The 24009-nt window shown below is 46.1% G+C and overlaps 1 protein-coding gene across 2 annotated transcripts in view; it reads right to left on the bottom strand.

Moving 5' to 3' along the window:
• Window positions 1–980: 980 nt before the first annotated feature.
• The window catches only part of GALNT18 (polypeptide N-acetylgalactosaminyltransferase 18), a 355103-nt gene continuing 332074 nt past the window's right edge, over window positions 981–24009 (bottom strand). The window contains exon 11 of one of the 2 annotated variants that reach the window (XM_082627905.1): window positions 981–1403. In XM_082627905.1, coding sequence (XP_082484031.1) covers window positions 1257–1403 — 147 coding nt within the window. In that variant the 3' untranslated portion in view covers window positions 981–1256. Of the gene's footprint in view, window positions 1404–21813; window positions 22428–24009 lie in introns of those variants that run through there. The other variant, XM_082627906.1, reaches the window with a different exon arrangement.

A 24009-nucleotide genomic window follows, 5' to 3' on the forward strand; every position in this document is an offset into this window, starting at 1 on the left:
TGTCTGTGTCCCATGTTTGTTTTCCTGGTTTAGACTTTCATGATCATGAAGAAAGCAAACAAATATAGACTCTTAAGGCCATATAATCTCTGTCTTGCCTCAGAACTCCCTTGGATCTCTTGCCTGTAATTGGAAAGAAATGGTGAGACGAAAAGGGCTCTGATTTCCAATAGCCTCTGCTTCACAAGGATCATATTAAATAACATTAAATGATGGCAGCCTTGTTCCTATAAAACAGACTTTTGGAGAGTGGGCAGAAATAACTTTCCTCTTTGGGGTCAGTGCATATGCATGTGAGTGTGTGTGTGTGTGTGTGTGTGACATACTGCACACGTGTGCACACAGGTGGGTGTGTGCGGGGCTATGTAAGCCTGTACCTATCTGTACACAGAAGGTGCAAACGCATGCCCATTTTTTACTTGTGTACACAGCAGTGGTAGGGATTGTGAATGCGTTCACACACGCATGAGGGTCTGTGCATGAGCAGATTCTGGTGTCTGAAATCTTTACATCCTGCTTCGGTTAGTCTTGTTTGTTGTAAAGAGCAGGGGAAGGAACCAGCAGCACGTGGGCAGGTTGGGTCTGGGGTGAGGGGGGCTGTCTGTTGTCTCCATCTGTGTCATGGCAAGTGTCTGAAGCCCAGCAGATGACGCTCCAGTGGCCAACAAGCCGTCCTGGTTTCTCGGGATGGAGGACTGAGGCTGTCTTCCGGAGGCGGTAACTGCTGCACAGAGGCAGAGGGAACCTTCTCTCTGGAGGTGGCCCTGAGGTCGAGGCGCCCTTCTCACTGCCCTGGGCCTCCTAGAGAAAGCCGGCAGCTTGCACAACAAGCTCCCACTGTCTGCAGGGGCTTAAAGCCTACTTTCTCAGGGATGTAGGGTAAGGAGAGCACACTGGAACACATCTTAGGCTACAAGCACTCCAAGTTCAGAGGAGCCGGGCCTGCATCTCCACCGAGCACCAAATAACTGCAAAATCCCTTTTCTTAACCAATAGTATTTTATTGTCAGTTATAAATATTTTCCATGTGTCCTCTATTTACAGTTGCAAAATAGTTTATGATATTATACCCTCACCCACCGTTTGGCCTCTTTCTATAAACTCCATGAACATTGAATAGGAAATAAAAAGCTCTTTTGGGGGCCCACCAACCTGGTTCCCCAGACTCCAAACAACCCCACACGGACAGCAGGCAACGTTGCAGCGGGTGCTACACAGTAGCAAAGGGGTGGGGTGTGAGCCGACTCCCGGTGGGGTCAGGACGCCAGGCTCCTCAGGACATTGGTGATGCTCCAGTGCTGGCCCGAGCACCTCTGCAGCACCAGCTGGAAGCCAAACTCTGCGCCGCTGTTCTCCTGCAGCTCCAGACAGCGCTTGGACTTGCGGTTCTGGATGGGGCCTCCCTAGGAGCCGGGGCGGAAAGTGGGGTCAGAGGGCATGGGGGAGCCTCAGGCCTAGTGGCTGGTGGGGATTACTTGTAGGTGCAGGTGTCTGGGATCCTGTGAGGCTGCGGGAGGTCTGGGGTCAGCATTCCCACGAAGCCCGAGGATCCCTGTCTTGAAGTGCTGGTCTCCTCCCTGAGACTGAACTTGTGCCTCTGTTTTCTTCACAGGCCCCTAGTTCTTTGCTGGGACAGAGGACAGAGATGCTCCGCCCCAGCTTCCATCTGCCTGGCTGGGGTGTGGCATGCTGGTCTGCTCCTACAGCTCCCACCCCAGGGGCTGGGTCCTGCTCCCCATAAGCATGGGCTGGGGTCCCATTCTGAAAATCCTACTTCCTTGGGACCACTCCATGATTGGCCTGAATTTGAGCATCACCAGAGGCCCAGGACCTCCTGCTTTTAGGGTCCTTGCCCCCAACTGGACCTCTGGAGTCATCAGTGCTGGCCTCAACCAAACCCAGGCTCCTAGATACTATCTTAGGGCACTGGGCTCCCTTAGCCCTGGATATTCATGGTTTCCCTCCATGCTACTGATGTCCCAGAAGGTTCTGTAGCCATGCATACTCAGTTTATGCTCAAAGCCCCTTGAAAGAAGGGAGGTTCTGCTTCTCAAAGCAGCCCCACAGCAGCAAAGAAGAAACCCCCTATTTTTGCTTTTAGTGAGATCCTTGGAGGCCTTAGACACTCTGGGGCTACTGGTTGTCACCTGGGCATCAGCTCAGACTGTGTGTCGCTGAGTTCCAAAGATGTGCTGCTCAACTGGGCTTTGGCCTCCCAAGCAGGCAGGTTCCTATAAGTGGGCCCCCTGTAGCTAATGGTCCTTGAGTGTATGGTCAAACTCACCTTCTCCCCAGAATCTACTCCTCCTGTGTTTCCCATCTCAGCAATAACCAGGCATTTCCACCGATGCCTCCGCCTTCTCCCCAGCATCTGATTAGGCACCAAGTCCTGCCACTTCCACCTCCCTCATGCCTTGTGCCTGTCCCTTCATCCCCATCCCATCACACCTGCCCTGATTTGGCCCACTGTCTTCTGTCACCTGGACAACGGCACCAGCCTCCTAGCTGACCCCCCCTTTCCCCTCCAGAAGCAAGACTCTGCAGCCCACCCTCCAGCTGCCCCCCATGCCCATCCCAGCGAACAGCACTCTGTGAGAGAGGGGGGACGCACACCTCTTCTGTAAGGAAGTCATCCCCAGTCGGCCACCGCTGTCCCCATGGCGACCACTGACACCTCAAGAGAACATTGAGACTCAATTCCCACAGCTGCCTAGGAAACTGGCAGCATCTCCCGCCACTGAGCCCTGCGACCCACCGACCCCAGGCCCCAGTGGGTATCTGGCAGAACTGTTTGCACGGGTTGTGAAACAGAATTTGTAAAAGCTCCAACCTGGAAACAACGCAAACGTCCATCAACAGAATGGATAAATAACCTGTGGTTATGCACATAATGGGATACTACTCAGCACTAAAAATGAGCAAACCAGAGCTCTGCTCAATAAGGAGAAACCCCACAAATATAATGTTAGCAAAAGAAGCCAAAGAGCACATACACAGTTCTACTTACATAAACTTTCCAAACAGGCAAAATAAGACCATAAACTTAGAGTCAGGAGTCGGGGGTGGGTATCTTGGGCAGGAGGAAGTGGAAAATGATTGACAGGAGGCAAAGGGGTGCTTCTGGGGGGTTGGGAGTGTGCTATTTCCTGACCTGGGTGGTGGGTACATGGGTGTTGGCTGTGTTTTAAATTACTGAGTTATTATTGTTTAAAATTATTTTGGTACATATGCTTGCATGTTTCTATATGTGTATGGGTTATTCTTCAGCTAAAAAAATTGAAAACATAAATCCAGCTCCCTCAGAAGGGACTTTGAACAGTGGGTGAAGGAGGCAGGGTGACAGAGGGCTCAGGAGTGTACGGATGGGTGTCGGGGAGCGGGGGTGCGATTCCTCATTTCCCATGGGTGCGACACGGCCCGGGGGACCGCAAAGTGCCTCAGAAGCCTTCGAGTGAGTAAAGCAGGGCCTCCCACTGTGCCCCGACCCCAGCACCTCCCCTGAGGAGAACACAAGAACAGAGACACAGCACAGCAAAGGCAGCTCACCTGGGGCCCACAGGTGCAGCCAGAGAGAAGCCTGCAGGCTCAGGCCCAGAGGAGACAGAGGGATGACTGGCCACGGGGCAAGGGCTCACGAAGGCCCCCCAGAGTCCCCATGTTGGAAGAGACGTGGGAGGCCGACGGTCACGTTCTCGCCTACCAGCTGACCAAGCCCTCCTGGCTGAGCACCCTTTCCTGGGCCGCTCCATCTTTGGAGCATTGTCCTCCACTTAAATCCTTGTCTGGGGGGCATCCAGCAAGGGGTTCCAAGACTGTGCCCTCGGGTTTCCACAGGGGGTCGTATCCTGCCTCTCTACCTCGTCCCTTCCCCTACGGGAAGGTGAGGCCCACGGCTGCCTGGTTCCATGCCCTACCAGGCGAAACACTCCCAGTTCCTTGTGGGACAATCTGGTTTCATTTTTCCATCCTGGTTGCCCTCCTTTGGACAAACTCCAGTTGTTTTGTATCCCTCAGAACTGACCACCACCTCGTCTCCACTGGACAAGAGGCTCCTTTGACATAGCCAAGGGATCTTCACTTTTGGTGGCCGCACCACGCTCCGGAACCCCGACGGAATGAGTGCGGAGGCCGGCCTCAAGTCGGCCCCTCACAAGCTGTGGTCCTCCTTGGGTCCCCACTCTGTCCCTCAAAGCCTGGACTTTTGAACCCAGAGGCATCCCTTGTGACGCTTGCTCTCAGCAAGGCCAGCCTGTCACTTTGCCAGGCCCAGGTTTCTGTGGCCTGAGCACTCTGCCGCCCACATCCAGGCTGGGCCGTGTCACCGGTGCTTCCTCTGTGGGCCTGGGGCCAGCCGCCCCTGACCCTCCCATACCCCTGGCAGCCTGGTCGTGTGTCCTACCCTACAACGCTGGAGTAGAGTTCAGGCAGGGTGGGAATGAAACCAGCCCAGCTCTAACTCACAGGGTCTGCTGGCGATTCGGGTGGTGAGACAGAAAGGGGAGAGGGCTGGATGAGGATGCTTTTCTGGTTGCCGACTGTGTGGCCTGGGGCAAAGCCACTCTGCCCTCCTGGTTCCATCGTCTCTAGGGCCAGATCATAATTTCTGTCCTGATGACTGAAGGATGAGCAGAAGGACTGATGGACAACCCCTTTATCGCTATAGAACAATGAATGGCTATGAACCTATTCACAGTGTCAGGATATCTGGACTCCAGAAAAAGTGCACAACAGGCAGAAAGGGGGACCAGACCAGGATTCTGACTGCTCAGCGTGGCCTCAAGGCCAGGCCAGGCTTTGCCAACAGTGAGGCTGATTCAGCGGCCCCGGACCACTGAGGCTTGGAGAAACCTGTCCAAGACAGGGAGAGACTTCCGGGGAAGATGGCGGAAGAGTGAGACGTGGAGATCACCTTCCTCCCCACAGATACACCAGAAATACAGCTACACGTGGAACAACTCCTACAGAACACCTACTGAACGCTGGCAGAAGACCTCAGACCTCCCAAAAGGCAAGAAAATCCCCACGTACATGGGTACGGCCAAAAAAAAAAAAAAAAGAATAAACAGAGACAAAAGGATAGGAACGGGACCTGCACCAGTGGGAGGGAGCCGTGAAGGAGGAAAGGTTTCCAGACACTAGGAAGCCCCTTCGCGGGCGGAGACTGCGGGTGGCTGAGGAGGGGAGCTTCGGAGCCGGGGAGGAGAGCGCAGCCACCGGGGTGCAGAGGGTAAAGCGGAGAGATTCCCGCACAGATGATCAGTGCCGACCGGCACTCATCAGCCCGAGAGGCTTGTCTGCTCACCCGCCAGGGCGGGCGGGGCTGGGAGCTGAGGCTCGGGCTTTGGTCAGAGCGCAGGGAGAGGACTGGGGCTGGCGGCGTGAACACAGCCTGAAGGGGCTAATGCGCCACAGCTAGCCAGGAGGGAGTCCGGGAAAAAGTCTGGACCTGCCGAAGAGGCAAGAGACTTTTTCTTCCCTCTTTGTTTCCTGGTGTGCGAGGAGAGGGGATTAAGAGCGCCGCTTAAAGGAGCTCCAGAGACGGGCGTGGGACGCTGGGGCTGCTGCTGCCGCCGCCAAGAGGCCTGTAAGCGAGCACAGGTCACTCTCCACACCTCCCCTACCGGGAGCCTGTGCAGCCCGTCACTGCCGGGTCCCGGGATCCAGCGACGGCCTCCCCGGGACAGCGCACGGCACACCTCGGGCTGGTGCAACGCCACACCGGCCTCTGCCACTGCAGGCTCGCCCCACACTCCGTGCCCCTCCTCCCCACCCCCCCACCCCGTCCTGAGTGAGCCAGAGTCCCCGAAGCGGCTGCTCCTTTAACCCTGTCCTGTCTGAGCGAAGAACAGACGCCCTCTGGGGACCTACACGCAGAGGCGGGGCCAAATCCAAAGCTGAGACCCGGGAGCTGTGAGAACAAAGAAGAGAAAGGGAAATCTTTCCCAGCAGCCTCAGAAGCAGCGGATTAAAGCTCCACAATCAACTTGATGTACCCTGCATCTGTGGAATACATGAATAGACAACGAATAATCCCAAATTGAGGAGCCAGGAGTCAGTGCTGTGCCTCTGAGGTGGGAGAGCCAACTTCAGGACACTGGTCCACAAGAGACCTCCCAGCTCCACATAATATCAAACGGCGAAAATCTTCCAGAGATCTCCATCTCAACACCAGCACCCAGCTTCACTCAACGACCAGCAAACTACAGTGCTGGACACCCTATGCAAAACAACTAGCAAGACAGGAACACAACGCCACCCACTAGCAGAGAGGATGCCTAAAATCATAAAAAGTCCACAGACACCCCAAAACACAACAACAGACGTGGACCTGCCCACCAGAAAGACAAGATCCAGCCTCATCCACCAGAACACAGGCACTAGTCCCCTCCACCAGGAAGCCTACACAACCCACTGAACCAACCTTAGCCACTGGGGACAGACACCAAAAACAATGGGAACTACGAACCTGCAGCCTGCAAAAAGGAGACCCCAAACACAGTAAGATAAGCAAAATAAGAAGACAGAAAAACACACAGCAGATGAAGGAGCAAGATAAAAACCCACCAGACCTAACAAATGAAGAGGAAATAGGCAGTCTACCTGAAAAAGAATTCAGAATAATGATAGTAAAGATGATCCAAAATCTTGGAAATAGAATAGACAAAATGCAAGAAACAGTTAACAAGGACCTAGAAGAACTAAAGATGGATCAAGCAACGATTAGAAACCCAATAACTGAAATTAAAAATACTCTAGATAGGATCAATAGCAGAATAACTGAGGCAGAAGAATGGATAAGTAACGTGGAAGATAAAATAGTGGAAATAACTACTGCAGAGCAGAAGAAAGATAAAAGAATGAAAAGAACTGAGGACAATCTCAGAGACCTCTGGGACAACATTAAATGCACCAACATTCAAATTATAGGGGTTCCAGAAGAAGAAGAGAAAAAGAAAGGGACTGAGAAAATAATTGAAGAGATTATAGTTGAAAACTTCCCTAATATGGGAAAGGAAATAATCAAGTCCAGGAGGCACAGAGAGTCCCATACAGGATAAATTCAAGGAGAAATACACCAAAAAACATATTAATCAAACTGTCAAAAATTAAATACAAAGAAAACATTAAAAGCAGCAAGGGAAAAACAACAAATAACACACAAAGGAATCCCCATAATGTTAACAGCTGATCTTTCAGCAGAAACTCTGCAAGCCAGAAGGGACTGGCGGGACATATTTAAAGTGATGAATGAGAAAAACCTGCAACCAAGATTACTCTACCCAGCAAGGATCTCATTCAGATTTGATGGAGAAATTAAAACCTTTACAGACAAGCAAAAGCTGAGAGAGTTCAGCACCACCAAACCAGCTTTACAACAAATGCTAAAGGAACTTCTCTAGGCAAGAAACACAACAGAAGGAAAAGACCTACAACAACAAACCCAAAACAAGGAAATGGGAATAGGAACATACATATCGATAATTACCTTAAATGTAAATGGACTAAATGCTCCCACCAAAAGACACAGATTGGCTGAATGGATACAAAAACAAGACCCATATATATGTTGTCTACAAGAGACCCACTTCAGACCTAGAGACACATACAGACTGAAAGTAAGGGGATGGAAAAAGATATTCCATGCAAATGGAAACCAAAAGAAAGCTGGAGTAGCAATTCTCATATCATATCAGACAAAATAGACTTTAAAATAAAGACTACTAGAAGAGACAAAGAAGGACACTACATAATGATCAAGGGATCGATCCAAGAAGAAGATATAACAATTGTAAATATTTACGCACCCAACATAGGAGAACCTCAATACATAAGGCAAATACTAACAGCCATAAAAGGGGAAATCGACAGTAACACATTCATAGTAGGGGACTTTAACACCCCACTTTCACCAATGGACAGATCATCCAAAATGAAAATAAATAAGGAAACACAAGCTTTAAATGATACATTAAACAAGATGGACTTAATTGATATTTATAGGACATTCCATCCAAAAACAACAGAATACATATTTTTCTCAAGTGCTCATGGAACACTCTCCAGGATAGATCATATCTTGGATCAAAATCAACCCTTGGTAAATTTAAGAAAATTGAAATTATATCAACTATCTTTTCCAACCATAATGCTATGAGATTAGATATCAATTACAGGAAAAAAATCTGTAAAAAATACAAACACAAAGGGCCTCCCTGGTGGCGCAGTCGTTGAGAGTCCGCCTGCCGATGCAGGGGATACGGGTTCGTGCCCCGGTCTGGGAGGATCCCATATGCCGCGGAGCGGCTGGGCCCGTGAGCCATGGCCGCTGGGCCTGCGCATCCGGAGCCTGTGCTCCGCAACGGGAGAGGCCACAACAGTGAGAGGCCCGCATACCGCAAAAAAAAAAAAAAAAAAACAAAAAAAAAAAAAAAAAAAAAATACAAACACATGGAGGCTAAACAATACATTACTGAATAACGAAGTGATCACTGAAGAAATCAAAGAGGAAATCACAAAATACCTAGAAACAAATGACAATGGAGAAACGACGACCCAAAACCTATGGGATGCAGCAAAAGCAGTTCTAAGAGGGAAATTTATAGCAATACAATCCCACCTTAAGAAACAGGAAACATCTCGAATAAACAGCCTAACCTTTCACCTAAAGCAATTAGAGAAAGAAGAACAAAAACACCCCAAAGTTAGCAGAAGGAAAGAAATAAAAATCAGATCAGAAATAAATGAAAAAGAAATGAAGGAAACGATAGCAAAGATCAATAAAACTAAAAGCTGGTTCTTTGAGAAGATAAACAAAATTGATAAACCATTAGCCAGACTCATCAAGAAAAAAAGGGAGAAGACTCAAATCAATAGAATTAGAAATGAAAAAGAAGTAACAACTGACACTGCAGAAATACAAAAGATCATGAGAGATTACTACAAGCAACTATATGCCATTAAAATGGAAAACCTGGAAGAAATGGACAAATTCTTAGAAATGCACAACCTGCCAAGACTGAATCAGGAAGAAATAGACCAATCACAAGCACTGAAATTGAAACTGTGATAAAAAATTTCCCAAGAAACAAAAGCCCAGGAAGAGATGGCTCCACAGGCGAATTCTGTCAAACATTTAGAGAAGAGCTAACACCTATCCTTCTCAAACTCTTCCAAAATATAGAAGAGGGAGGAACACACCCAAACTCATTCTACGAGGCCAACATCACCTTGATACCAAAACCAGACAAGGATGTCACACAGAAAGAAAACTACAGGCCAATATCACTGATGAACATAGATGCAAAAATCCTCAACAAAATACTAGCAAACAGAATCCAACAGCATATTAAAAGGATCATACACCATGATCAAGTGGGGTTTATTCCAGGAATGCAAGGATTCTTCAATATATGCAAATCAATCAACGTGATACACCATATTAACAAATTGAAGGAGAAAAACCATATGATCATCTCAATAGATGCAGAGAAAGCTTTCGACAAAATTCAACACCCATTTATGATAAAAACCCTGCAGAAAGTAGGCACAGAGGGAACTTTCCTCAACATAATAAAGGCCATATATGACAAACCCACAGCCAGCATCGTCCTCAATGGTGAAAAACTGAAACCATTTCCACTAAGATCAGGAACAAGACAAGGTTGCCCACTCTCACCACTCTTATTCAACATAGTTTTGGAAGTTTTTGCCACAGCAATCAGAGAAGAAAAGGAAATAAAAGGAATCCAAATTGGAAAAGAAGAAGTAAAGCTGTCACTGTTTGCAGATGACATGATACTATACATAGAGAATCCTAAAGAGGCTACCAGAAAACTACTGAGCTAATCAATGAATTTGGTAAAGTAGCAGGATACAAAATTAATGCACAGAAGTCTCTGGCATTCCTATATACTAATGATGAAAAATCTGAAAGTGAAATCAAGAAAACACTCCCATTTACCATTGCAACAAAAAGAATAAAATATCTAGGAATAAACCTACCTAAGGAGACAAAAGACCTGTATGCAGAAAATTATAAGACACTGATGAAAGAAATTACAGATGATACAAATAGATGGAGAGATATACCATGTTCTTGGATTGGAAGAATCAACATTGTGAAAATGACTCTACTACCCAAAGCAATCTACAGATTCAATGCAATCCCTATCAAACTACCACTGGCATTTTTCACAGAACTAGAACAAAAAATTTCACAATTTGTATGGAAACACAAAAGACCCCGAATAGCCAAAGCAATCTTGAGAATGAAAAACGGAGCTGGAGGAATCAGGCTCCCTGACTTCAGACTATACTACAAAGCTACAGTAATCAAGACAGTATGGTACTGGCACAAAAAACAGAAAGATAGATCAATGGAACAGGATAGAAAGCCCAGAGATAAACCCATGCACATATGGTCACCTTATCTTTGATAAAGGAGGCAGAAATGTACAGTGGAGAAAGGACAGCCTCTTCAATTAGTGGTGCTGGGAAAACTGGACAGGGACATGTAAAAGTATGAGATTAGATCACTCCCTAACACCATACACAAAAATAAGCTCAAAATGGATTAAAGACCTAAATGTAAGGCCAGAAACTATCAAACTCTTAGAGGAAAATATAGGCAGAACACTCTATGACATAAATCACAGCAAGATCCTTTTTGACTCACCTCCTAGAGAAATGGAAATAAAGACAAAAATAAACACATGGGTCCTAATGAAACTTAAAAGCTTTTGCACAGCAAAGGAAACCATAAACAAGACCAAAAGACAACCCTCAGAATGGGAGAAAATATTTGCAAATGAAGCAACTGACAAAGGATTAATCTCCAAAATTTATAAGCAGCTCATGCAGCTCAATAACAAAAAAACAAACAACCCAATCCAAAAATAGGCAGAAGACCTAAATAGACATTTCTCCACAGAAGATATACAGACTGCCAACAAACACATGAAAGAATGCTTAACATCTTTAATCATTAGAGAAATGCAAATCAAAAGTACAATGAGATATCATCTCACACCAGTCAGAATGGCCATCATCAAAAAATCTAGAAACAATAAATGCTGGAGAGGGTGTGGAAAAAAGGGAACAGTCTTGCACTGCTGGTGGGAATGTGAATTGGTACAGCCACTATGGAGAATGGTATGGAGGCTCCTTAAAAAACTAAAAATAGAACTGCCATATGACCCAGCAATCCCACTACTGGGCATATACCCTGAGAAAACCATAATTCAAAAAGAGACATGTACCAAAATGTTCATAGCAGCTCTATTTACAATAGCCCGGAGATGGAAACAACCTAAGTGTCCATCATCGGATGAATGGATAAAGAAGATGTGGCACATATATACAATGGAATATTACTCAGCCATAAAAAGGAACGAAAGTGAGCTATTTGTAATGAGGTGGATAGACCTAGAGTCTATCATACAGAGTGAAGTAAGTCAGAAAGAGAAAGACAAATACCGTATGCTAACACATATATATGGAATTTAAGAAGAAAAAAAATGTCATGAAAAGCCTAGGGGTAAGACAGGAATAAAGACACAGACCTACTAGTGAATGGACTTGAGGATATGGGGAGCGGAAAGGGTAAGCTGTGACAAAGCGAAAGAGAGGCATGGACATATATACACTACCAAACGTAAGGTAGATAGCTAGTGGGAAGCAGCTGCATAGCACAGGGAGATCAGCTCAGTGCTTTGTGACCGCCTGGAGGGGTGGGGTAGGGAGGGTGGGAGGGAGGGAGATGCAAGAGGGAAGGGATATGGGAACAGATGTATATGTATAACTGATTCATTTTGTTATAAAGCAGAAACTAACACACCATTGTAAAGCAATTATACTCCAATAAAGATGTAAAAAAAAAAAAAAAAAAAAAGACAGGGAGGCCACAGCCCCTCCTTCCCCGCCAGCCACTCGGGCACTGTGTCAAGGCCGAGAGAGAGAGGCAGGAGCAGAGATCTCTGAGAAGTGAAGTCTTCCTTCAGAGACTCAAATATGGCACTTTCCAGGCCCTACCCTGGCCCACTGTGCCCTCAGCACCCTAGAGACAGGAAGCACAGGGACCCTGAGGCAGAAACAGCCTGTGTGGCCTCTGGGAAGGCGGTGGAGGAAATGGAGTGAGGCCAAGAGCAGGGCTGTGAAGGAGACACAACCTCAGTGAGGGCGTCTGGGCTTGTAGGGAGGGTGGAGAATGAGGTCAAGAGAGCTCCCTCCCCAAAGGCTCTGAGAGGAGAATCTTCTAGAATAGAGTAGTAAGGCCACCTTGGAGGCCTGGTGTACATCTTGGGACGTATGTGGGATACGGAGAGAGGAGCCATCCCACCTTTTGGTGCTGGAGCCACTGGCCAGTCTCCCTCCCGTCTTCCTTCCTGGACCTCAACCTCTCTCACTGAGCAAACTCTGGGCTCTTGCCCCCTCTTGGCCCCCTCTCCGGCCAAATGCCATTCACCAAAATTGCAAAGGAGCCTTCCTTTCCTCGATTCAGTCCCTTCCTGGTGAGCTCAGCGCCTCTGGGAGCAGCCTGGTGGTATTACTATCCTTACCTCTACCTGCAGGCTCTGGCCCTGAGGTAAAAGTAGTTACAGTCAAGGCTTATTTACCATGTCCCCAGCACTGTGTCAAATGCTTCACACACTCAATCTCAAGTGTTCTTCACAATAACCCTGAGCAGTGGAGATGATAATTATCCCCATTTTGTAGAACTGGAGACTGAGGCTCAGAGAGGTGGGGTCACATGGTCAGTCAGTGGTAGAGCCAGGCTGGGAACCTGGGAGTCTGCCCCCTTCGCTGTTCCTCACTAGGATGAGTGGGCACACCCTCCCCTCCATTTATTCCACCCCACGCCTGCCTCAAGGCAGTGGACTAGACCGAGAGCTGCTGGTGTCCCATCGCCTGGGGTGGAAGGTCATCCGAAGAGCTTCAGGGGCTCTGGGGAGTCAGGTTGGTCTAGTTCTTTTGAGAGCTCTCTGCAAAGACATGCTTTATCCATCTATCCATCCATCCAATATTTAATGAGTGCCTACCACATGCCAGCAGCAGTTCCCACTCACTGAGATACATCAGTGAATAAACAGGAGAAGATCTTTGTCTTTGTGGAGACTATATTCCAGGAGGGGGAGCAAATGGTATATTCTATAGTGTGTTGGAGGTGCTAAGACTGCACAAAAATGTACAGCAGTGCTGTGGACAATGTGTCCGCTTAAAATTCATATGTTGTGAATAGACAACACATCATCCCAAATTGAGGAGCCAGGAGTCAGTGCTGTGCCTCTGAGGTGGGAGAGCCAACTTCAGGACACTGGTCCACAAGAGACCTCCCAGCTCCACATAATATCAAACGGCAAAAATCTTCCAGAGATCTCCATCTCAACACCAGCACCCAGCTTCACTCAACGACCAGCAAGCTACAGTGCGGGACGCCCTAAGCCAAACAACTATCAAGACAGGAACACAACGCCACCTATTAGCAGAGAGGTGGCCTAAAATCATAAAAAGTCCGCAGACACCCCAAAACACACCACCAGACGTGGACCTGCCCACCAGAAAGACAAGATCCAGCCTCATCCACCAGAACACAGGCACTAGTCCCCTCCACCAGGAAGCCTACACAACCCACTAAACCAACCTTAGCCACTGGGGACAGACACCAAAAACAACGGGAACTACGAACCTGCAGCCTGCAAAAAGGAGACCCCAAACACAGTAACATAAGCAAAATGAGAAGACAGAAAAACACACAGCAGGAGAAGGAGCAAGATAAAAACCCACCAGACCTAACAAATGAAGAGGTAATAGGCAGTCTACCTGAAAAAGAATTCAGAATAATGATGGTAAAGATGATCCAAGATTCTATTTCCCAGATCCAAAATCTTGGAAATAGAATAGACAAAATGCAAGAAACAGTTAACAAGGACCTAGAAGAACTAAAGATGAATCAAGCATCGATTAAAAACACAATACATGAAATAAAAAATACTCTAGATGGGATCAATAGCAGAATAACTGAGGCAGAAGAACGGATAAGTGAGGTGGAAGATAAAATAGTGGAAATAACTGATGCAGAGCAAAATAAAGAAAAAAGAATGAAAAGAACAGAGGACAGTCTCAGAGACCTCTGGGACAACATTAAACGCACCAACATTCGAATTATAGGGGTTCCAGAAGAAGAAGAGAAAAAGAAAGGGACTGAGAAAATATTTGAAGAGATTATAGTTGAAAACTTCCCTAATATGGGAAAGGAAATAGTTAATCAAGTCCAGGAGGCACAGAGAGTCCCATACAGAATAAATCCAAGGAGAAATACGCCAAGACACATATTAATCAAACTGTCAAAAATTAAACACAAAGAAATCATATTAAAAGCAGCAAGGCAAAAACAACAAATAACACACAAGGGAATCCCCATCAGGATAACAGCTGATCTCTCAGCAGAAACTCTACAAGCCAGAAGGGAGTGGCAGGACATAATTAAAGTGATGAAGGAGAAAAACCTGCAACCAAGATTACTCTACCCAGCAAGGATCTCATTCAGATTTGATGGAGAAATTAAAACGTTTACAGACAAGCAAAAGCTGAGAGAGTTCAGCACCATCAAACCAGCTTTACAACAAATGCTAAAGGAACTTCTCTAGGCAAGAAACACAACAGAAGTAAAAGACCTACAATAACAAACCCAAAACAATTAAGAAAATGGGAATAGGAACATACATATCGATAATTACCTTAAATGTAAATGGACTAAATGCTCCCACCAAAAGACACAGATTGGCTGAATGGATACAAAAACAATACCCATATATATGCTGTCTACAAGAGACCCACTTCAGACCTAGAGACACATACAGACTGAAAGTAAGGGGATGGAAAAAGATATTCCATGCAAATGGAAACCAAAAGAAAGCTGGAGTAGCAATTCTCATATCAGACAAAATAGACTTTAAAATAAAGACTACTAGAAGAGACAAAGAAGGACACTACATAATGATCAAGGGATCGATCCAAGAAGAAGATATAACAATTGTAAATATTTATGCACCAAACATAGGAGCACCTCAATACATAAGGCAAATACTAACAGCCATAAAAGGAGAAATCGACAGTAACACACTCATAGTAGGGGACTTTAACACCCCACTTTCACCAATGGACAGATCATCCAAAATGAAAATAAATAAGGAAACACAAGCTTTAAATGATACATTAAACAAGATGGACTTAATTGATATTTATAGGACATTCCATCCAAAAACAACAGAATACACATTTTTCTCAAGTGCTCATGGAACATTCTCCAGGATAGATCATATCTTGGGTCACAAATCAAGCCTTGGTAAATTTAAGAAAATTGCAATTGTATCAAGTATCTTTTCTGACCACAATGCTATGAGACTAGATATCAATTACAGGAAAAGAGCTGTAAAAAATACAAACACATGGAGGCTAAACAATACACTACTTAATAACGAAGTGATCACTGAAGAAATCAAAGAGGAAATTAAAAAATACCTAGAAACAAATGACAATGGAGACACGACGACCCAAAACCTATGGGACGCAGCAAAAGCAGTTCTAAGAGGGAAGTTTATAGCAATACAATCCCACCTTAAGAAACAGGAAACATCTCGAATAAACAACCTAACCTTGCACCTAAAGCAATTAGAGAAAGAAGAACAAAAACATCCCAAAGTCAGCAGAAGGAAAGAAATCATAAAAATCAGATCAGAAATAAATGAAAAAGAAATGAAGGAAACGATAGCAAAGATCAATAAAACTAAAAGCTGGTTCTTTGAGAAGATAAACAAAATTGATAAACCATTAGCCAGACTCATCAAGAAAAAAAGGGAGAAGACTCAAATCAATAGAATTAGAAATGAAAAAGGAGAAGTAACAACTGACACTGCAGAAATACAAAAGACCATGAGAGATTACTATAAGCAACTCTATGCCAATAAAATGGAAAACCTGGAAGAAATGGACAAATTCTTAGAAATGCACAACCTGCCGAGACTGAACCAGGAAGAAATAGAAAATATGAACAGACCAATCACAAGCACTGAAATTGAAACTGTGATAAAAAATCTTCCAACAAACAAAAGCCCAGGACCAGATGGCTTCACAGGCGAATTCTATCAAGCATTTAGAGAAGAGCTAACACCTATCCTTCTGAAACTCTTCCAAAATATAGCAGAGGGAGGAACACTCCCAAACTCATTCTACGAGGCCAACATCACCTTGATACCAAAACCAGACAAGGATGTCACAAAGAAAGAAAACTACAGGCCAATATCACTGATGAACATAGATGCAAAAATCCTCAACAAAATACTAGCAAACAGAATCCAACAGCACATTAAAAGGATCATACACCATGATCAAGTGGGGTTTATTCCAGGAATGCAAGGATTCTTCAATATACGCAAATCAATCAACGTGATACACCATATTAACAAATTGAAGGAGAAAAACCATATGATCATCTCAATAGATGCAGAGAAAGCTTTCGACAAAATTCAACACCCATTTATGATAAAAACCCTGCAGAAAGTAGGCATAGAGGGAACTTTCCTCAACATAATAAAGGCCATATATGACAAACCCACAGCCAGCATCGTCCTCAATGGTGAAAAACTGAAACCATTTCCACTAAGATCAGGAACAAGACAAGGTTGCCCACTCTCACCACTCTTATTCAACCTAGTTTTGGAAGTTTTAGCCACAGCAATCAGAGAAGAAAAGGAAATAAAAGGAATCCAAATTGGAAAAGAAGTAAAGCTGTCACTGTTTGCAGATGACATGATACTATACATAGAGAATCCTAAAGATGCTACCAGAAAACTACTAGAGTTAATCAATGAATTTGGTAAAGTTGCAGGATACAAAATTAATGCACAGAAATCTCTGGCATTCCTATATACTACTGATGAAAAATCTGAAAGTGAAATCAAGGAAACACTCCCATTTACCATTGCAACAAAAAGAATAAAATATCTAGGAATAAACCTACCTAAGGAGACAAAAGACCTGTATGCAGAAAATTATAAGACACTGATGAAAGAAATTACAGATGATACAAATAGATGGAGAGATATACCATGTTCTTGGATTGGAAGAATCAACATTGTGAAAATGACTCTACTACCCAAAGCAATCTACAGATTCAATGCAATCCCTATCAAACTACCACTGGCATTTTTCACAGAACTAGAACAAAAAATTTCACAATTTGTATGGAAACACAAAAGACCCCGAATAGCCAAAGCAATCTTGAGAACGAAAAATGGAGCTGGAGGAATCAGGCTCCCTGACTTCAGACTATACTACAAAGCTACAGTAATCAAGACAGTATGGTACTGGCACAAAAACAGAAAGATAGATCAATGGAACAGGATAGAAAGCCCAGAGATAAACCCACGGACATATGGTCACCTTATCTTTGATAAAGGAGGCAGGAATGTACAGTGGAGAAAGGACAGTCTCTTCAATAAGTGGTGCTGGGAAAACTGGATAGGGACATGTAAAAGTATGAGATTAGATCACTCCCTAACACCATACACAAAAATAAGCTCAAAATGGATTAAAGACCTAAATGTAAGGCCAGACACTATCAAACTCTTAGAGGAAAACATAGGCAGAACACTCTATGACATAAATCACAGCAAGATCCTTTTTGACTCACCTCCTAGAGAAATGGAAATAAAGACAAAAATAAACACATGGGACCTAATGAAACTTAAAAGCTTTTGCACAGCAAAGGAAACCATAAACAAGACCAAAAGACAACCCTCAGAATGGGAGAAAATATTTGCAAATGAAGCAACTGACAAAGGATTAATCTCCAAAATTTATAAGCAGCTCATGCAGCTCAATAACAAAAAAACAAACAACCCAATCCAAAAATGGGCAGAAGACCTAAATAGACATTTCTCCACAGAAGATATACAGACTGCCAACAAACACATGAAAGGATGCTCAACATCTTTACTCATTAGAGAAATGCAAATCAAAACTACAATGAGATATCATCTCACACCAGTCAGAATGGCCATCATCAAAAAATCTAGAAACAATAAATGCTGGAGAGGGTGTGGAAAAAAGGGAACACTCTTGCACTGCTGGTGGGAATGTGAATTGGTACAGCCACTATGGAGAACGGTATGGAGGTTCCTTAAAAAACTACAAATAGAACTACCATATGACCCAGCAATCCCACTACTGGGCATATACCCTGAGAAAACCATAATTCAAAAAGAGACATGTACCAAAATGTTCATAGCAGCTCTATTTACAATAGCCCGGAGATGGAAACAACCTAAGTGTCCATCATCGGATGAATGGATAAAGATGTGGCACATATATACAATGGAATATTACTCAGCCATAAAAAGAAATGAAATTGAGCTATTTGTAATGAGGTGGATAGACCTAGAGTCTGTCATACAGAGTGAAGTAAGTCAGAAAGAGAAAGACAAATACTGTATGCTAACACATATATATGGAATTTAAGAAAAAAAAATGTCATGAAGAACATAGGGGTAAGACAGGAATAAAGACACAGACCTACTAGAGAATGGACTTGAGGATATGGGGAGGAGTAAGGGTAAGCTGTGACAAAGAGAAAGAGCGGCATGGACATATATACACTACCAAACGTAAGGTAGATAGCTAGTGGGAAGCAGCCGCATAGCACAGGGAGATCAGCTCGCTGCTTTGTGACCGCCTGGAGGGGTGGGATAGGGAGGTTGGGAAGGAGATGCAAAAGGGAGGGGATATGGAAACATATGTATATGTATAACTGATTAAATTTGTTATAAAGCAACAAAAAGAAATTAACCATTCATGGTGAAAAATAAAAATTTCTTATTAAAAAAATGAAATAAAAAAAAAAATTCATATGTTGAAGTCCTGATCCCCAGTGTGATGAGATGTGGGGCCTTTGGGAGGTAATTAGGTCATAGGGGTGGAGCCCTCATGATGGAATTAGTGCCCTTACAAGAAGAGTCACAGGAGAGATGACCTCTTTCCCTCTGAGGACACAGTGAGAAGGTGTGAGACGCCAGATCTGCTGGCACCATGATCTTGTACTTTCCAGCCTCCAGAACTGAGGGGAATAAAGGTCTGTTGTTCAAGCTTCCTAGTCTCTGGTCCTTTCTTGTTATAGCAGCGTGGATGGACTAAGACCGGGAGGCTGTGAGGGTACGGGAGTGGTGCTGAGAGCAGGAGGCTGCGATGATCCCCCCTGAGAAGATGAGAGCTGGGCAAGGACATGAACGAGGAGGAGCCCAGGTGTATCTGGGGGAGTCGTGTGCCCCAGAGTGAAGTTCCTGCACCAGCAGAGGCCTGGTGTGCGCTGGGAACAGCACGGGGCGGGGGTGGGAGATGAGGCCCAAGAGGGGAGGGAGGGGCAGGTTGTGCGAATGGACTTCGGCTGTTCACCTGGTGACAGAACGGGCCACTGTAGGGTCGGACTGACATGCTAACCGGGTCCCTCTAGCTGCTGTGTGGAACGCAGAGCCTGGGAGGAAGGAAGGAAGCAGGACCACCTGTTAGCAGGCTCTGGTCCTCACACAAGTGGGCGGGGGCTGGATGCAGGGCCCCTGGCTGGCCCCGCCCTCGGTGGAGGGCACAGTCGCTTGGTTTATTATTAGTCCAGTCGTCTAAATGATTTGTGTAATACTTAAAACTATAGGATCTGGAAACACAATAGTTTTAATTAAAGAATTTAAATAAGGGCAATTAAACCTGGCAGGAGGGATGCCGCACCACACAGAGAGCTTAATTGGAATGGAAACCAAGTTAAGTATGGAAACAGCATCAAAAAAAAAAAAAGGAAAGCTGAATGTATGGAATTAAGAAGGCTAATAATAATTCTGAGAGCTCGGTTCCCAGCCCCCAGCCCAGGTCCTTCTCCTTACAAGCCTCTCTGGAGTAGAGACTAGAAACAGCATCAGAGGTGGGATGAGCGGAAGCAGGGAACACGGGACTCTGCTCCCAGCCTTGTCTCTGGCGGCTCTCCCCGGCCGTGACCCTGCTAAGGGGCTGAGCCACCATGGGCTTCAGTCTTCTCATTTGCAAAAGGCACCGGAGCACTGTGGGGCACTCAAACACGGAGCGCTGACTATATGCCTGGCGGGCATGTGGAGCCGTGGTCCATGAGCGCCTTGGGCTGAGGCACTGAGGATCCGACCCCAGGTTACACAGCCGTGCACCTCCTCTCTTCCTGTTTCCCCAAGGTGTGTCTGTAGCAGCTAGAGGTGGGACCACGAGCACCAGACCAACCTTCCCGGTTCCTCCTGGGGATGTGGGTTGGGTAAATGGATTAGACAGTCCCTGGAGGGTTTGTGATACCACAGATCACTGGGGCCCACCTTCTGACCCTATGGGTCTGCGATGGGGCCCAAGATGTGCCTTTTTAAGCTCCTGAGTATCTCAGCTGCTGATGGTGCTGGTCCAGGGGTCACAGTCTGGGCACCACAAGCAAACCGTCACCCTCTCTGGGGAAAGGATGAGGGCTGGCTTGTCACTTGCACTCACCACCTTGAGGTAGAGGATATGGAGCAGCTGGGCTGAGCTCACGTTTGCAATCAAGGTGTTTATGAGGAGGCTGTGTGTGGACTGAATAAGACTCTGCTTATTTCAGAGCTCCCGTTCCACTTTCCGTTCTAATTGATTTTCTACGGGCAAGTAGCCCAGTGGGTCTGTGGCTTTAAGCACAGTGGGCTCAGGAGTTCCCAGGTTAAGTAGTTAATGATTAGTAATCAAATAATTCAAAGCATGGGTGGGATGTTAGTGCTAGTTAAAGAAACCCCGAGATTAAGTCTTTTTGTAGAGGAAAGTGGTCTTTCTGTATTATGAATATTCAACACTCTGTCTATTCAAAAAGTGCTTTGGTGTTTGTCTTTCTTAAAGGAGACGCACCTGTGCCAGAGTGAGAGTCTGCCTGGGATTTGCTGTGAGGGCCGTTGGACTGAAAATGGGGTAATGGCAATGTCAAGTGCAAAAGGAAAGGTGAAGGGGGGTATGGAAACAGCAGGATGGCTGGAGGGAGTTTGCTGAGGAAGCAGGAATCCAGCCAGTTCACACACACCTACAAGGTTTGGCAGGGAGACCGCAGCCCCAAATTCCCACTGCAGCAATCCGTGGGCTTTGTAGAGGCAAGACAAAGGCTCCACGGCATGGTGGTTTAAAGTGTGGGCCCTAGAGGCAGAAGCCTGATTTGACCTTGGACAAATTACATAATCTCTCTGTGCCTCAGTTTCCTCATCTGTAGAATGGGGATGGTAAAGTACCTGACAGCAAGGTCATGAGGATTAAGTAATATTTATGCAGCCGTTACAGTAGTATGTGGCGCATAGTAAGCACTATATAAATGTTTGATAAATAAATTTAAAAATCTCACCCAGGGGCTTCCCTGGTGGCGCAGTGGTTGAGAGTCCGCCTGCCAATGCAGGGGACACGGGTTTGTGCCCTGGTCCGGGAAGATCCCACATGCCGCGGAGCGGCTGGGCCCGTGAGCCATGGCCGCTGAGCCTGCGCGTCCGGAGCCTGTGCTCCGCAACGGGAGAGGTCGCAACAGTGAGAGGCCCGCGTACCGCAAAAACAAAGAAACAAAGAAACAAACAAAAACTCACCTAGGCTTCCCTGGTGGTGCAGTGGTTGAGAGTCCGCCTGCCGATGCCGGGGACACGGGTTCGTGCCCGGTCCGGGAAGATCCCACATGCCGTGGAGCAGCTGGGCCCGTGAGCCATGGCCGCTGAGCCTGCGCGTCCGGAGCCTGTGCTCCGCAACGGGAGAGGCCACAACAGTGAGACGCCCACGTACCGCAAAAAAAAAAAAAAAAAAAAAATCTCACCCAGGTCTGAATAATGAGGCACTGAGCTGTTACACCTGGTCCTGGCTCCTGGTCTAAAGTGCTGACTGCCGTAAACTAAAAATAACTGAGAAAATATTCAGGGCCTAAACAAGGCTTTGTCAGTCCTTCAAAACTGGCTGGTCCCACACTTGCCCCTTCATGTGACATGGAGATGAAAAGCTGCTTTATTCCAGAGCCATAAGGAAACACCCGATTACAGCCTTTTCTTCTCAGCACAAAAGGTTCTCGAAGTTGGACTTCCTGCCAGCGCCTGGGGGTTGGAGCAGGAGAAAGTCAAGGACTCCTCCTCCTTGCGTGCTGGGAAATTCTTTGGCAGAATCAGTGGTGCTCCCTGGGAAATGCGCTCTGCAAATAAGTTCTTCTTTGAGTGGGTTACTCATCTTGCATCAAATTATCAAATTAGATCCCACAAGTAAGAGCCAGTGGTCCCTGGCCAGGCGGGCTCAGCTCTGCCCTCAGCTCTCTTCCAGGCAGTCTCCTCATGCGCTTGAAAATCTCTTCTCTCCTGGCCTTAATGGTCATCTCTGCTGTTATCCTTGATGTTCTGCATTTGGAAAATGCATTAACGCTGAGCTGAGAATGAGGCAAGCATGGGGGTGGGATGGCAGGACCGCCCACCAGCGGGAACGCTGCCCTGTGTGCCCTTGGACTCCCGAATGGGCCTTGCCAGTGTTTCCACCAAAGAACCCAGTGGCCAACGGGAGTGAGAGCACATGCCAGAGTGTGAGGCAGCGTGAAATACAGCCAGAACACCTCGACATTTCATCAAAGCCCCCCCCTTATTTTTTTTTTTTTTTGCGGTACGCGGGCCTCTCATTGTTGTGGCCTCTCCCGTTGCGGAGCACAGGCTCCAGACGCGCAGGCTCAGCGGCCATGGCTCACGGGACCAGCCGCTCCGCGGCATGTGGGATCTTCCGGACGGGGCATGAACCCGTGTCCCCTGCATCGGCAGGCGGACTCTCAACCACTGCGCCACCGAGGAAGCCCAAAGCCCCCTGTTTTAACAAATATTCATAGAAATTGCTACTCCCCTTCATACGGTATGCATAATTGTTTTAGTAAAAATCATTTCCACCTTCCTCCCCCAAATCTGAAGCTACAGGAAGATTAAACGGGAGTACCCCTCTTCACGCATGTCTGTGTATTGCGGCTGGGATGCACTACCACCTAAAAGTGTTCTTATAGGGATTTTCTAAGTAAGTGGGGCCCTTTGACTATTACGTTCAAATGTCCTTGAAATAGGCTAGTACAATTAGGTTTTTTTCAGTATGCATGCATGCAAGGAAGAGTTATCAAGGGTAGGGTTTGTTTGTCTTTGGGTCTCCCACAAACTTAGCTCGAGACCTGGCACACAGGGTATTTGTGTTATATTTGTGAATTTTTAGAAAGGACTCCTTAATTTAATTGACAGCACCCTGGGTGTCTCTTCTGTTTCAGGCTTTCTGTTAGGTGTGGTGCTGGAGACACTGAAAGTGTAAGACAGCCCTGCCCTCCCATCTATTGGTTGATGGGAGAAAGAGTCATGGAGAAAATAACAGATAAACAATTCCATAAAGTGGGATAACGATGACCCTTATACCAGGAGTGCAGCTCATTTTCAAGTTCATGGTGCTTTTTAGTAAGGCAGGCCCAGTCTGGGCTTCTAGGTAGAATAAGCCCTTTTCAGGGCATGCTAACTTCAGGAGCTTAGAATTTCAGAATTTCAGGGCTGGTAAGCCCTTAAAACCATCCGGTCTAACTCCACTTAGAGCTGTAGCACGTTTGATGGCCTGCTGAGTGGTCGTCTGAGCCCACCTCTTCCTTGAACAGCCAATCTCATGCCTGGGCATCTCTGACTATGAGAAAGCTGCTCTGTAAATTGTCCTTGAATCTCCCTCCAGCTGGTCCTCCCTCAGAGCTACATAGGACAATCCTGCTCTCTTTTGCCTAGAGAAGCCTTTCAGATATTTGAGGGCAGAGATCAGGCACTCCTGAGGTCTTTCTGGCTTCAACCATGCACGCAAATAGATAGATTTTAAGGAAGTTGGACCTTAAAGAACACACATCATAACAGCCTTCCTAGGGCATGAGTCCCTTCAATAACATCTTGAAGAAAGGACTCGGCATTTGCTTAACCATTCAAAGTA

Source organism: Mesoplodon mirus (genome assembly GCF_964341445.2).
Source record: "Mesoplodon mirus genome assembly, chromosome: 7".
In the NCBI taxonomy this organism is placed as follows: domain Eukaryota; kingdom Metazoa; phylum Chordata; class Mammalia; order Artiodactyla; family Ziphiidae; genus Mesoplodon; species Mesoplodon mirus.